The 14,871-nt window shown below is 48.8% G+C and overlaps 1 protein-coding gene across 1 annotated transcript; it reads left to right on the forward strand.

The window, feature by feature from the left end:
• The first annotated feature begins 2,409 nt into the window (after positions 1 to 2,409).
• KLHL40 (kelch like family member 40) lies at positions 2,410 to 12,385 on the forward strand. Its single transcript, XM_079301795.1, has 6 exons — positions 2,410 to 3,705; positions 7,103 to 7,263; positions 8,587 to 8,694; positions 9,804 to 9,989; positions 10,777 to 10,923; positions 11,713 to 12,385. The coding sequence occupies exons 1-6, from the start codon at positions 2,560 to 2,562 to the stop codon at positions 11,822 to 11,824; spliced, it is 1,860 nt and encodes a 619-aa protein (XP_079157921.1). The 5' UTR covers positions 2,410 to 2,559; the 3' UTR covers positions 11,825 to 12,385.
• Positions 12,386 to 14,871: the final 2,486 nt, after the last annotated feature.

Raw genomic sequence — 14,871 nt, forward strand, 5'->3', positions numbered from 1 at the left:
ATATCCTGGAAATTATGTTCTGTGGTCTGGAATTCCCCTCTGGCCAGTTTGGGTCAGCTCTCCTGGTCATGCTGCTCCCCAGCTTCAGGTGCAGCTCCCCTCTGGCAGAGTGTGAGGGATGGACAATCCTTGATTCAGGATGAGAACGACTCAGCAAGAGCCAAAACATTGGTGAGTTATCAGCATTATCCTCATCCTAAATTAGGAAAAACACAGTAGAGTGGGAGGAAAATGAACTCTCCCAGATAAAACCAAAAATCTTCACCCACTGCCATGTCCTGGGGGACTATTCCCCACTTGGGGACACAGTGATGACTGTGGGAGTCCACTGGTGATTGGAAATCCTTGGCTGTAGCCCTGTCAGGTTTAGGGGACAGTGCACTCAGGCTGTAAAAGCAGAGCTGCTTCCCCAAGCCTTGCAGCTGCTCCAGCTGCTGGGCAAAGGCCATGGGGTCCCCAGGGCAGGTTTGGGACCAGCTCAGTGCTCTTTCCCTGGGTGAGGCACCAAGCTGGGAGATGCCAGACACCCACCAGGTCCCAGAGCTCCTCTAGGGATGGGCTGCAGCTGCATTTGGCAGTGGCACCTCGTGGGCTGGGGGAAAAGGAAGCAAAACTCAGCAGCAAAACGAAGAGAAAAAAGCCACAGGGCTCAGGGGGGATTAAAGGCAGAGGGAGGGGGGAAAATCCCAGCTGGTGGCACCACAACAACACAGGATTAAATGTGGTGTGGCACAGAGATAATGCAGAGGGAGCAGAGGGGAGGGTGGGGGTGTCCAGCCCCAGATGTCAGGGAGCAAAAATTCCCAAAGTTCGACCCAGTTCAAAGATCAGCACTCAGAGCTTGATCCTGTCACAGATGAGCAGCACAGAAGAGCTTATGTGAGCTCTGAAAACAGCTTGTGATGATTTCCCTGCTATATTGGTACTTCCCAGATGCTGCTGGAACCACACCAGTGCAGAAGGGATTCATACTGGTATAGCTCCCTCTCTCTTCCCACCTCTAGAGACAATTTTTATAAATACATCCCTGCCAGGGTAAGGGGTTGTATGGCTTTAAATGCACCAAGAATAATGGATAATATTTTTTAATAGACTTAATTAAATCGTTAATTAAATCTCTGCCATCACTGAGTGTCAGACAGCCCAGAGGATCCACAGTAAGAGATAAAACAAATTCATGCACAAGTTTTACTATGGGTATAAATAATTATAGCTACTCTGCTCACCCATGACTGTCAAAACTAATTTGCTTCTTTGTGAGCTCTGTGGGAATAGCTGGACCTGGAGTGGCCATTTGGGGGCCCAGGGGATTTCCTAATCATCCATGGGTAGGCAAGCAGGACACAGAGAGGCTCCAGGCCAGGCAGGTTGTCCTGCTGTGGCTCTAGAATTTGTCATGGGGGTGATGAACCAGAATGCCTGAGCAGGAGACCCTTAATTTACTATAAGATATTTGTGTTTAGATGTCTTAATCTGTGAGTTGAAGCCCACCATTGTATTTCCTTTACTTCTATCCTGCCTCAGACACTCTCTCTGTCACCAGGAATTGGAAAGGATGGATTTATTGGTGCTAAGGTGCCCAGAGACCACTGGGGTCCATTTGCATGTGTGACAGAGTCACAGAATTAGTGAGGCTGGAAAAGGGCTCTGGGATTTACTCCAACCTATGATTGAATCACACCATAGCCCTGAGTGCCACGTCCAGTCCTTCCTTAACACCTCCAGGGATGGTGACCCCACCACCTACTGCAGGGAAAAAGAGCCACCCCTGTCCCACAGTCCTCAAATCTGCTTTGGTGAGAGTTTGAAAGGAACTTCCAGCACAGATCTCACATCCCATAGAGAGCTGTAAATAAACAGCTCTGTTTCCCCTTTCCAGACCCCTGAAAAGTGACTCTAGAGGAGAATAAAGGACAAACCTGTGCAGCAAAGCAGCTCTGGGTGGGAGCTGGGGATGCCACAAAGCCCACACAAGACTCTCCCTTAGCACATCTTTCCAGCTTTGATTCATGGTCTATTTTTAACACAGCCAAAGGTCCAGCACTTTCAGATCAGCCCATTTAGTACCATCAGGAGGAAGTCCCAGCTTTGCCAGCCATGACCCAAGAGGCAGATTGGGCTGTCAGATTCACCCAAGCCCGTGGGTCACACGTGTCCCCTGTGGTGTCACAGCAGCGAAACCTCCTGCTCCTGCCACGGTGACTCACGAGCTGACAGACCCTTCCTGAATTATGAGGCTGGAATTACAGCTGTTCCCCCAGCCCCCTCCCTTCCTCCTTGTCCAGTGTGTCATATTAAAGGGTGATCGGCTTACACATGCTGCACTATGGATTCCTTAAGCTCTGCAGTGCTGTGTCTATATATAAAGCCCCGAGCTGGAAGCTGAAGTGCACAGACAGCTGGGAGCTGTTTCACATTCCCGCTGTGCCCGAGGTCTGGAAGCCTGTGAGGCTGTGAGCTCTGCTTTGAGCAAGTTTCTTGACTCAGGTACAGGTATAGCCACCAATATTTATCTGTAAGAGAAGGATTGGGGTGAAGAACGAGCTGTTACTCCTCACCATGGGTTTGCCTCTTGATCAAGTGGAAGAATTGCGTCTCTACCAGCAAACCCTTCTCCAGGACGGACTCAAAGACATGTTGGACCACAACAAGTTTCTGGACTGTGTTTTAAAAGTGAAAGGGAAGGAGTTTCCCTGCCACCGGCTGGTGCTGGCAGCCTGCAGCCCCTATTTCCGTGCCATGTTCCTCTCAGACATGGAAGAGAGCAAGAAGAGGGAGGTCAGCTTGGAAGACGTCGATCCCGACGTCATGGGCAAGATCCTGCACTACATCTACACCTCGGAGCTGGAGCTCACCGAGCAGAACGTGCAGGACATCTTCTCCGTGGCCAACATGTTCCAGATCCCCTCCATCTTCACCGTGTGCGTGTCCTTCCTGCAGAAGAGGCTCTGCCTCAGCAACTGCCTGGCCATCTTCCGCCTGGGGCTGATGCTGGACTGTGCCAGGCTGGCCGTGGCTGCCCGGGATTTCATCTGTGACCGCTTCACTCTGGTCTCACGGGACGAGGAGTTCTACCAGCTCTCCCCCGACGAGCTGATCGCCATCATCTCCAGCGACTCCCTCAACGTGGAGAAGGAGGAGAGCGTCTTCGAAGTGGTGATGAAGTGGGTGGGCACCAAGGAGAGGGACAGCAGGCAGAAGGCCTTGCCTGTCATCTTTGAGAGCGTCCGCTTCCGCCTCATGCCCCACGACTACATCACGGAGCACGTGGAGAAGCACAGCGTGGTCAAATCCAGCCCCGAGCTGCTCAAGAAGCTGCAGATGGTGAAGGACGCCCAGAAAGGCAAATTCACTGTGGTGAAGAAGAAGAAAGTGAGGAAGAACAGTGAGAACCAAGCGAAGGAGAGTGTTGTCAATGGAGCGGTAGATGAGGGGGAGGACACAGAGGAGGAAGCTCTGCCTGGGATCTTGAATGACACCATGCGCTTTGGGATGTTCCTGCAGGACCTCATTTTCATGGTGAGCGACACTGGGGCGGTGGCCTACGACCCCAATGCCAACGAGTGCTATTTTGCCTCCCTGTCTACTCAAATCCCAAAGAACCACGTCAGTCTGGTGACCAAAGAGAATCAGATCTTCATTGTTGGAGGACTTTACTACAACGAGGACAGCAAAGAGGATCCCATGAGCTCCTACTTTCTACAGGTACTACCTCCATCTTTCTTTTATTTTTTGACCACTTGGGAGCATCACCAAGCTTTAGCTTCCATGCACAGCCCATAAAATTTGTTGTCATGCCCTTTATTTTTAAGGCAGATGCCTTAAGATGTTCTGCACCCTTACACAGTCAATTCCACCCAGCTTAAGTTCCCAGATGTGGGAGCTTAAGTTCCCAGATGCCTCTGAGGGGTGGTTGTGGTAGTTGAGGAAGAAGGTTTGAAGGAGTAGAAAATAGGAATGAGCCTTCCTGATCCAAATCCTGAGGAGAGGATTGTTTAGAACAGTGAATTTGGCCCAGCCCTGGCTGCCATAAGGTTCACAGACTAGGAGGTTTGTGTCATCAGAGCCAGGTTCTGCTCTGCTTCCCCTGGTTGTGAACCTCAGGAAAACTCAAGGGTGACACTGCCAGGTACCAAAAAAGGAGCAGCAGCTGCAGCCACAGGGCAAACACCCCAAGGACACAGGACATGTCCCTGCCTCCAGCACGTGCCCCATTCCTGGTGCTGCTCCTGCCCCTGGAGATGGGTTTGGTCCAGCTCAGAGTCTCTGCCTCAGCCTCTGGGGGGGGAACCACCATGGGGTGTGTTTGGGGATGCTCCTCAGGGGAAGTGGCTGCTGTAACCCAGCAGTGACCAAGCTGTGACTGGATTGAGCTGTGCAGGCAATCTGAGCCCCAGCTGGGCTGCAGCCCAGATTTCTTTCCCTGTAGACAGCTAACACAAGGCTCCTACCCTTCCTGCTGACCCCCAGGAATCCAGTAAATCCTCTGTTCTTCCTCCCATACCCAGAAATTCTTTTTTTTTTTGTTCCTCTCCATGGCTCAAATCTTCTGGGAAGGAACAATAACGTGTCCCAGGCTCACATCTTCTGGGAAAAACAATAACATCTCCAGGCAGAAAGGATTAAATGAGAGTGGCTGCCAAGCTGAGACACAGAGCCCTGATCCCTCCCTTGACTCATTGCCCTCATCAGTAGGGCTGCACATCATGCAGGGACCATGTCCTCACCTGGAAAGGGGCAGGGGGTTGTGCAGGCCAGGAGAAACCCAGGAATGAGAAGCCAGGAGGAAAAACCCCAGCCCTATAAAGCAGGAGGGAGTGGGAAAGCTGAGGAAGTGCTGGGAGTGTCCTGTTTGGGATGCAGCCTTTCACACTGGACAATCCATGATGGCAGAGGTGTGGCCAGCCCCATCAGTTACCTGGGAAGAGCAGGATGATGCCTTCAGCCCAAACCTGTGGCTGAAGATCAATCTTCCCAGCAGAGGTGGAGCAGGGCCCAGAGAGGTCACAGAACCTTCATAAAATCATAGAATGGCCTGGGTTGAGAGGGACCTTGAATATCACCTAGTTCCAAACCCCTGCCATGAGCAGGGACACCTTCCACTTAGACCAGGTTGCTCAGAGCTCCATCCAGCTTGACTTTGAACACTTCCAGGAATGGGGCAACATCCTTGGAGCCATTTAATATTTGACTGCACAAAGCCCTGGGAAACTGCTCTGACTCCAAATCTGTGCCCTTTTGAACACGTGGGTTGGATGAACAACCTTTGGAGGTCCTTCCCCCCAGAGTACTCTGTGATTCTAAGCTGCAAACAGCAGGATTTCTCTATCCAGCTCCCAGTTTGCCACTGTCTCAGCAGCAAATGCCTTGAGCATCGTGGGGCCACTTTTAGCTCTTCCCCACAAGAAGGGTCTCTTCATACACCATGTCACTTGTGCTTGGGAGAATCAGACAAATCCTGGGACTGGAGAGTGCCATCAGTTTGCAAATGTTTAATTTATGACATCAGTGTTGTTGTGTAGCTCACAGTTACTGTATGAGCAAGAGAAGTTTGGAGCCCTTTTATCAGCTCAAATATATCTAGATATGCACCTTTATGATAAGCCACTGTGCCACAGATCCTTACACCTTCTGACTCTTTCTATCCTCCCAAATTTCACATTCCCCCTGCAGAAGCTGGGAGCATTAGGTCAGGGATAATTTAGATTTAAGGACAGGCACCAAGATATAAAAATGCTGATAAATCCCAGGGACCTTGCAGATTTTGTCAGGAGCAAAATGATTCCATTGACATTTTGAGTGGAAAAGGGCATCCTTTCTTTGTCACTTGCAAGATTTATGGCTGGAAAACAATGCTGAATCCATCAAGAAGCAGGAACTATCCTGATGACTGAACTGCTCAGGGTTGCACTATAAATAACACATGTGTGGACCACAGCTTACAAAGAGACAAAAACCACAGGCACCCAGCTGAGGCTGAGTCTTTGGAGCCAGCCCATCAGGCTGGAGCTCCTTGGCCTGAGCCCATGGCAAACAATGCTCCAGGCAGTGCTGCATCACAGCTTCATCCTGCTCCCACAAAACTGGCTGCAAGACACCCCTCCCTCCTCTGTCAAGATACATTACATTTTTTCCCCAGTTCCCAGTGCTCAGTCTCCACTCTAAGATTTTTTTTTTTTTTCTCCTGGTGGGAGATGAGGCAATGCCTTGAGCTGCAGATGTCCAAGGATTTAGTGATTTGATGCAGCAGATAAGTCTGGCACCCTTTACCTGTGTAAATTATTATTATTTAACATTGCTGGCAGCACCCTGTGTTACTTGGCAGAGAAGGAAAATATGAGGATGAAATACTGTGAGGTGTTCTATGCATTAAAAGGTTCAGGAAAATTTCTAGGATTGAAATGCTTCCATTCCTCCAGTCCCAGGAATGATCCATTATAAGTGCAGCAGTCTTTCACCTAAAGATGACCAAGATTGTTCCAAGTTCCAGGTTGGAAGAGGAGACTCAGGAGAGAGTTTATCACTCTATAATTCCCTAAAAGGAGAGTATAGCCAGGTAGGGTTGGCCTTTTCTTCCAGGCAACCAGTGACAGGATGAGAGGACAAGGCTCAAGCAGCACCAGGGGAGGTTCAGGTTGGACATCATGGAGAATGTTTTTATTTCTTAAAGGTGTTCAGGCATTGAGATGGGCTGCCCAGGAAAGTGGTGGAGTCACCACCCCTGGAGGTGTCCAAGAAATGACCTGATGTGGCACTCAGTGCCTTGGAACTGACAAGGAGGTGGCTGGTCAAAGGTTGGACCAAATTATCTCAGGGGTGTTTTCCAAGCTTGATGTGACTCTGTGAAGTCCAGGCTTTGAATAGAGCAGAGCATGTTGCTGCAGACCCATCTCTGCTCTTGTGCCATGTCACAAAAAGGTTTCCCATCCAACATGTGACTTGGTTTGCTCTCAGATCTCTCCTGTGCCAAAGGCACAGCCACAGGAACATTTCAGAGTGCTGCTGGGTTGACCAGGCTGCACAGGGGAGCAGACTTAGTCCTCCACCCCTGGACCCTGACTAACAAAAGGGCACCCACTAATGACCATATGTTCCCTTCCAGTACGACCATCTGGATGCAGACTGGCTGGGGATGCCCCCCCTGCCCTCCCCTCGCTGCCTCTTTGGCCTGGGGGAGGCAGAAAACTCAATTTTTGTGGTTGGAGGCAAGGAACTGAAGGAGGGAGAGAAGACCTTGGACTCAGTGCTGTGCTACGACCGGCTGTGAGTGCTCAGAGGGTGGGAGGGGGCTCAGAGGAGGAGCTGGAGCTGCCTCCAGCTCTCCAAAAGCTTTGGGAGAAGGGTTTGAACTCTGTCTGTGGATGCTGGGACTGTCTGGAGCTGTGCCCTGGGGCTCTGAGCTGTCTCACTCCAGCTGCTCCCTTTGTGGAGCCTCCTGGAGAGGGAAGATTTCATGGGGATATTTTGTTAGCTGGGACTGATATTAGTAGATGTGAGACATGTACAGAGGAGTTTTTTCTTCTGTTAAACCTTCTGCTCCTGATCATTGATTCAAGGTTCATTGACAGTCACTGTGGTCTCGCCAAAAGAGGTTTGAACAGAAAAGCTTGTTTCTAAAATTTTCAGATGTGTCACAGAATGGCTCCTGCTGATTGATATCAGGCTTAATATCTGATTATTTTTGGACAATGGGCTCTGACCCATGCTAGCTCATGAGCTTTATTAAAAGACATCATCCTGTTCTTCTCTCAGGAGACAGAAACTTCCAAAGCCTGCTGCTCTCTGCCCCAGAGAGACAGAGCAGCAGGCATCAACAAGCCTTTGCTTGGTCTATATTTAGATGTGTGTGATCCAAGTCTGTTTTATAGGCAGAGATTTGAAACCAGTTCCATTCCCACAGAGCAGGGCATTTATCTGCCCCTGCACACTCTGAGAAAGAATTTGTCTGCCCACACTAAGAGTTCAGGGGGTGGCTTGGTATCAGTTTGAAGCTGGTAGAGATGTGATCAGCACCCCTTTATCTCTGGTTTTATTTGGTTGATGTTATTCTGATGGACAGTGGCTGAACACGAGCCAGCCATGTGCCCAGGTGGCCAAGAGGACCAGTGGCATCCTGGATCAGGATCAGCAGGACCAGGGAAATGTTTCTTTCTTTGTGCTGGGCACTGTGAGGCTGCACCTCAAATCCTGTGTCCAGTTTTGGGCCCCTCATGACAAGAAGGACATTGAGGGGCTGGAGTGAGCCCCAGGAAGGGTACAGAGCTGGGGAAGGGGCTGGAGCACCAGGAACAGCTGAAAGAACTGAAGGGGCTCAGCTTGGAGAAAATGAGGTTCAAGGGTCATTATAGATCCTTATACCCATCTGAAGAACTCAAGAAAATAATGAATATTAGCATAAATATTCAGCTTATTTTGCTGTCACCCTCTTTTAGGATCACAACATTTACAGTCTGAGCCTGTCTCATTGCAGACCTTGTGTTTCTGAGACTGAGTCCAGCCCCATGCTCACCTCTAGGGCTAGGAAATGCCATGTTCTCTAGGACAACAAGCTACAAATCCTTTTGCTTCCCATTTTTTCTGACCCAGGTCCTTCAAGTGGGGTGAGGCTGATCCCCTTCCCTATGCAGTCTATGGGCATGCAGTGGTGTCACACAAGGACCTTGTCTACGTCATTGGGGGCAAAGGAGGTGACAAGTAAGTCAAAAAGCAAGAGAAAATCAAGGAGGGAATCCCCCCTCCTCAGCCTGGTTTAAGGAGGATGGGATGGGATGGGATGGGATGGGATGGGATGGGATGGGATGGGATGGGATGGGATGGGATGGGATGGGATGGGATGGGATGGGATGGGATGGGATGGGATGGGAAATGTGGATCCTTCCCTCTTCACTCACCTTTGTGCCTGCAGCCCTTTCCAAAACATTAGGAGGCCAAGACGAACATCAGGAAGGTGGCAGTGTCCTTACAGGAATATATTCCTTACAGAATGTATTGCCCCATCCCTGGAGGAGGCTTTAAGGGAAACTGGTTAACTGGAAGGTGGCCCTGCCCGTGGGGGTTGGAATGAGATGATTTTTAAAGATCTTTCCAAACCAAACCATTCTGTGATGTCCTTTGCTCACAAAAAAAAAAAAAAAAAAAAAAAAAAAGTCAAACAGATTGGGAGAGGCACTGAAGAACAAAAAGCCCCTTCACTTTTAGGGTCCCTGTCTTGGACTTGTAGAGCAGAGTGACCACTGTAGTCAAATCCAGATGTGTATTTGCAACAGGAAGGACAAACCTCATCATCCTGCCCTCTTGTAGGAGACAAGCTCAGCAGGAAAAGCCTCTCTCAGGTGTATCACAGTGGCTGCCTTGCCAATGTGACTTTGCAGAGCAAACATTCCACAGTCCAGCAAGGATTGGTCCTGCTCAGAAAGGGTTTTGGTCTGGAAGGTGTGAACATGCACACATTCCCACCTCACACTGCCCACTGGGACAGGATCATCACTGAGGGTATTTTGCAGCATCACGGTGGATCAGGAGCACTAAAACACCTGGAGCTGTATCCAGCTGTGTGAGCACCCAGCTGAGCTCTCAGGACTCCTGTCCAAAGTGGGCACAGCAGGAGGGGAGGTGTTACACACAAATAGTGACTCCAGCATGGACATCCTTGGGTGCACACCCAACAGAGGAGTGCATCCCTCCACTCAAAATCCACCCTGGACACCCCAACTCCTTCCCAGCAGACATCCCCAAACCCCTGCAGTGCAAACCCACCCCTTGGCAGGTGACTGAGACTCCTTTTCCTCCTCATTTTTCTCCAGGAAGTGCCTGAAGAAGATGTGTGTCTACAACCCAGCCAAGTTTGAGTGGAAGGAGATGGCTCCCATGAAAACTGCCCGCTCCCTGTTCGGAGCCACCGTGCACAGGGACAAGATCTACGTGGCAGCTGGAGTGACTGACTCTGGTCTGACCAACACTGTGGAGGTCTATGACATTGCCACCAACAAGTATGTCCTGAGCTGTGGTTACAGTCTCAAACTAAATCAAGGGAAAATTGGGTTGGATGTTAGGAAAAAGTTTTTTACAGAAAGAGTGATAAGGTGCTGGAATGGTCTGCCTGGGGAGGTGGTAGAGTCACCATCCCTGAATGTGTTTAAGAAAAGAGTGGATGTGGCACTGGGTGCCATGGTTTAGTTGAGGTTTTAAGGCTGGGCTGGACTCGATCTTGAAGGGATCTTCCAACCCAGTGATTGTGGGAATACACAAGGAGTAGGTGCAGGTGTGCATTCAGCAACTTCCAGCCATTCTGGAGTTTGTGACTCCTGATGCCAGTTCCTACAATTTATATGCCCATGGCAGGGGAGTTAGAAATGGATAATCCTTAAGGTCCCTTCCAACCCAAGCCATTCTAGGGTTTTATGGTTCCTCAGAGAGCTGGGCATCCCCAAAATCCCTGTGTTTAGGCTGTAGATCATCTCAGGCTCATCCTTAAAGTGGTTTCACCCAGTGTGGTGTCCTTGTGTTCCCTGGCAGCTTCACCCATCACAACAAACCCACTGAGTTTGGGTGGCTCTTGCAGCTGCAGCCCCAGCACTGGGACATGCTGGTCCCTGTATTCAAAGCAAAACAAAGTTGTTCAATGATGATGGGAACCAGGCTATGGTCCCATCCCACCCAGAGCTGCACAACTGGATCTGTCACTAGCAAGTTCAGCTGTTGAATCCTGATTTCAAGCCATCCTCAGTGTTTGGGGGGTGGCAGGATGCTCTAACTTGTCCCCTCTCTCTGTGGCAGGTGGGACACCTTCCCTGAGTTCCCCCAGGAGCGCAGCTCTGCCAGCCTGGTCAGCCTGTCTGGGGTGCTCTACCTGCTCGGGGGCTTTGCCACCGTGGAGACAGAGTCAGGGGAGCTGGTGCCGACGGAGCTCAACGACGTTTGGAGGTGACAACCTTCCCCAGGGCTGTCCAGGGGATGTGGGGGGGTTGTTAGCAATGAAATGGATCCTTTCTGTCTGTTTTTATGCTGTCAGTGTGAGATGAAGGCTGTCACCACAGCACGAGGCTGCAGGCTCAGCACAGGGTGTCTGGAAAATTTGCTGTGTGCTGTGCTGGAGGGCAAGTTGGTACTTCAGTGATCTCTCCCAGCCTCACGCAGCAACAGACCAGGGAAAACTTGCTCCTTTGGCTTTGTTCTGCATTGACATTTTGCCTGCAGCTGGTTCCAGCCTCCCCTTTGGTGTGAAGGAGCATCTGTGCAATGCTTCCTCTCCCTGGGAACAGCCAGTGCTCGGGCTGGGAACAGAGTCTGGGTTAGAAAGCTGAGAGGCTGGGCTGGGAAGCAGAGAGGCTGCATTGGGAAGCAGATAGTCTTACATGCAAGAGCAGTGGGCAGAAAGCTCTTAGTGACAGCTGCTAATGCAGCGTTGACTGCTCCTGTCCCCCACCTCGGTGCTCTGGCACCCTCAGCAGGATCCTGCTGTCCTTCACCATGGATGTTCCACCTTGGTGAGATCAACCCAACTCCCTGAAGGAAAATATCCCCTCTTCTGCAAGACCACGTTGATATCCAAAACCAAATCCCCCAAACCAGAGCACGCTAGAAATTCCCCATGTGAATCCTTGTGGCCAAATAACTCCTGAGGGATGCACCAGATCTCTCACCACTATGGAGAGCAGCTGAGGGAGGGAGAGGAGGCCTTTTGCTCACCCTTGAGTGCCTGTCTCTCCCCAGGTATGATGAGGAGCAGAAGAAGTGGGAAGATGTGCTGCGGGAGATCCAGTACGCCTCCGGCGCCACGTTCCTCCCCGTGCGCCTCAACGTGCTGCGCCTGACAAAGATGTGACCTGGAGGGATTGATCCTCTTTCCAGGGGCTGCTGGGGCAAGGAGGGCTGGGGAGATGCTTATCAGAGATGTGGCATCTGGACACTGCCCAGGACATTGCGTCTGTGATTGGAGATTTTTTGGATAAGCGGGAAAGAGGGGAGAGTATCTGGAAAACCTCAGGGAACTTGAAGGTGCTCACAAGCTCCTTGTAAGGAGCTGGGGAAGACTGAGAAGCACAAAAAAATTAGTTATTCCAGTCTCAGGAGACAGGACAAATATATCATACATTCTTTTTACTTTTTCTCCATGTTTTTTCCCCATTTTTTCAACTGCTGGACCTCTCCAGCAAACAGCAGAGGCAGAAAGTGGGGACTAAGATGACATTCCCCAGGGAAAAGGGTCTACAAAGTATTTACCAGCCTAAGGTGTCTGTGAGCACAGTGTTCCTTGGAGAGGAGAAGGAAGGGTTAAAGTCAAGTGGTACAGGACAGACCTGACAGAATTTGATGAGTTCCTGAGTGGAGAGGGTTATTGGGATGAGGCAGTTAAAAGAAAAGATGATGAGAGCAGCAGAAGCACTTTGGAAGTCATAATAAAGCAAATATTCTTAGTTCTTTGCCTCCACTGTGACTTTAGAGTGATGAGAAGACAGGAGCTGAGTCTCAGGAAGGGAGGAGTCATGGAAGTTGTAGGGTGAAAAAGGGGGAGATGGACAGGAGATGCTTTGTGTGGTCATCTCCAGCCTTTTGAGCTCCTCATCCTCAATCACAGATCACAATGTCCTCACAAATACTGTTTTTTAGGGAAAGGTTTTATATTTTTGCTGTTTCTCTTATTTTTAATGTTCAGACTTTTTTTTTTTTTTAAGATTATTTTACATTGCTAAGGAGATCTCAGGTGTGTTTGGCTCAAAGAGAGCTTCTGACTGAGGAAAAATACATATTTATTTTAACGTTGTTAATAATGATATTTTGATAGAGACACAATTGTACTGGCAGCAGGAAAAAGATTTTTAGAGCAAAAATCTCCTGATGCCCACACCAGTGGTTTATTTAAAAATAAATGTGACTATTCCAAAAGAAATCCCTTGTGTTTGCACATTGATAGAGCTGAAACTGATCCTTCACAGCAGCCAAAGGCTGAGCACAAGTTGTGATGGACACATGCAGCAAAACAGCCCCATGGAGAACCCCATCTTTTCTTATTTTCCTCCATTTGAGAGCTGAAATTTTAGGATCTGTATCCTTACAGCTCCTCCCCATGGGTACCACAACTAGGAGTTTACCCAGGACTAGAAGGAAGGTGGGTGCCTGACAGGGTGAGAGGAAACAGCCTCAAATTGTGCCAGGGGATGTTCAGATTGGATATTAGGATGAGTTTTTTCACAGAAAGGATTGTAAAGCACTGGAAGAGGCAGTGGAGTTTCAGTGATGGTGTCACTATCCCTGGAATTGTTAAAAAAAATACATGGATGTGGCACTTAGGGACATGGTTTAGTGGTGAACGTGGGGGTGGTGCTGGGCTGGTGGCTGGAATCAATGAGATTAAAGGTCTTTTGCAACTTTAACAATTCTGTGATTCTGTGATGTCATAGTGCTATTAACAGGAGTGATAATCAATAATAATTTAAAAGAAGAACAAATACAAACCTTGCAAAATAATTGCCTCAAAGTGGTAGGAAAATTCTGGTATCACAAATCCTATCTGGCTGATTCATCTAGACCAAAATGCAGCTGTGGAGAAACTAAAACAGGTTTGGAAGGAAAAAGAATTCAAGTAAAGGAACCAGAGTCTTGTCCTGGTTTCATTTGAAGGATTTAGGAAGTTACAGAATAAGCTCCTTAGAGGACAATCACATCAGAAGAATAATGAAATATTTCAGAAGAAAAACAAATCCAAGGTGACTGGCTGTCACAAAGTAGCTTAAAAAAAAAAAAAAAAACAGGAACAAAAATCTTTGAAACAATCAAATGTGTGAAAAATGAACGGAAAAGAAATAAACACCTTCTGCCTAGTTCTGCAGAAATTCATGCAGACAATTCCCAAGCTAATTAAAGATGAATCTTCCAAATAGCTGCTGGCAGAAAAGAAAAATGAAAAAAATTAAGAAAAAATTAAAAAGTAATCCCTGCATAGAATAACCATTTTAAAAAGTAATTTATTGCAGTGCCAGGATACCACCTCCTGCCTCCAGCAGCAGCAACCCTGGAAGTGTTCAAGGAATGAGGGGAGGCTGCACTCAGTGCTCTGGTCTGCTTGACAAGGTGGTGATTGGTCAAAGGTTGACTCAATGATCTTGAAAGTATTTTCCAGCCCTAATGATTCTATGATTCCTTTGCTTCAGGTCTTCTTGCTGAATGCAGGCTGGAAAGGTGTTGATGATCCCAATAGAGGTTTAATCTCCACTCACCTCCTGCCATGTTTCTTGACTCTTCTGGAGGAATTCTGGGCTTTTAGAAGCCAGCAGGAGAATGTTGCTGACCTTCCATGAGTTGGTGATGTGGTCCCTGATAAAGGCTCAAGATGTCCCAAATTAACTGGAGTTTGATGTTCATGTGTGTTTCACACCATTATAAAGCTGTGGAGAAACCAGCACTGGCACAGGGCAGGAAACTATAAAAGGAAAAAAAGCTGTTGTATGAAAAGGCCCAGAAGAACTTGAAATATCCCATTGCTTGAGCAACAGGAGGCAAATCTCAGCACAGGTTGGTCAGAGGAAGGACAGTGCTGAACATCTCCAAGTGAAAGTGGCCTGGGGATGTTCCTCCACATCTCCAAGAGACTGTGTCAGTTTAAAGGCCATCACAGATAAGAAATACCACCAGGAATGCTCAGAGAGACATCACTCCTCCCTGCTGCCTGGTGTTTTCCTGGCTTGGATGCATCAGCTTCAGTGGCACAGATCACCCTACAGATAATGACAGTGGCAAAGACTTCATCCAAAGGCTGAGGGAATACCATCTCTTCTTCCATTATCTTCCCAATATCCATGTTGGTAGTGTTGGTGAGGTTCCACCTGCTCCATTTTCAATTAATAAGGGCACTGGGTGCTTTTGGATGTGCTC

The sequence above is a fragment of the Erithacus rubecula genome, assembly GCF_903797595.1.
Source record: "Erithacus rubecula genome assembly, chromosome: 3".
Lineage (NCBI taxonomy): Eukaryota > Metazoa > Chordata > Aves > Passeriformes > Muscicapidae > Erithacus > Erithacus rubecula.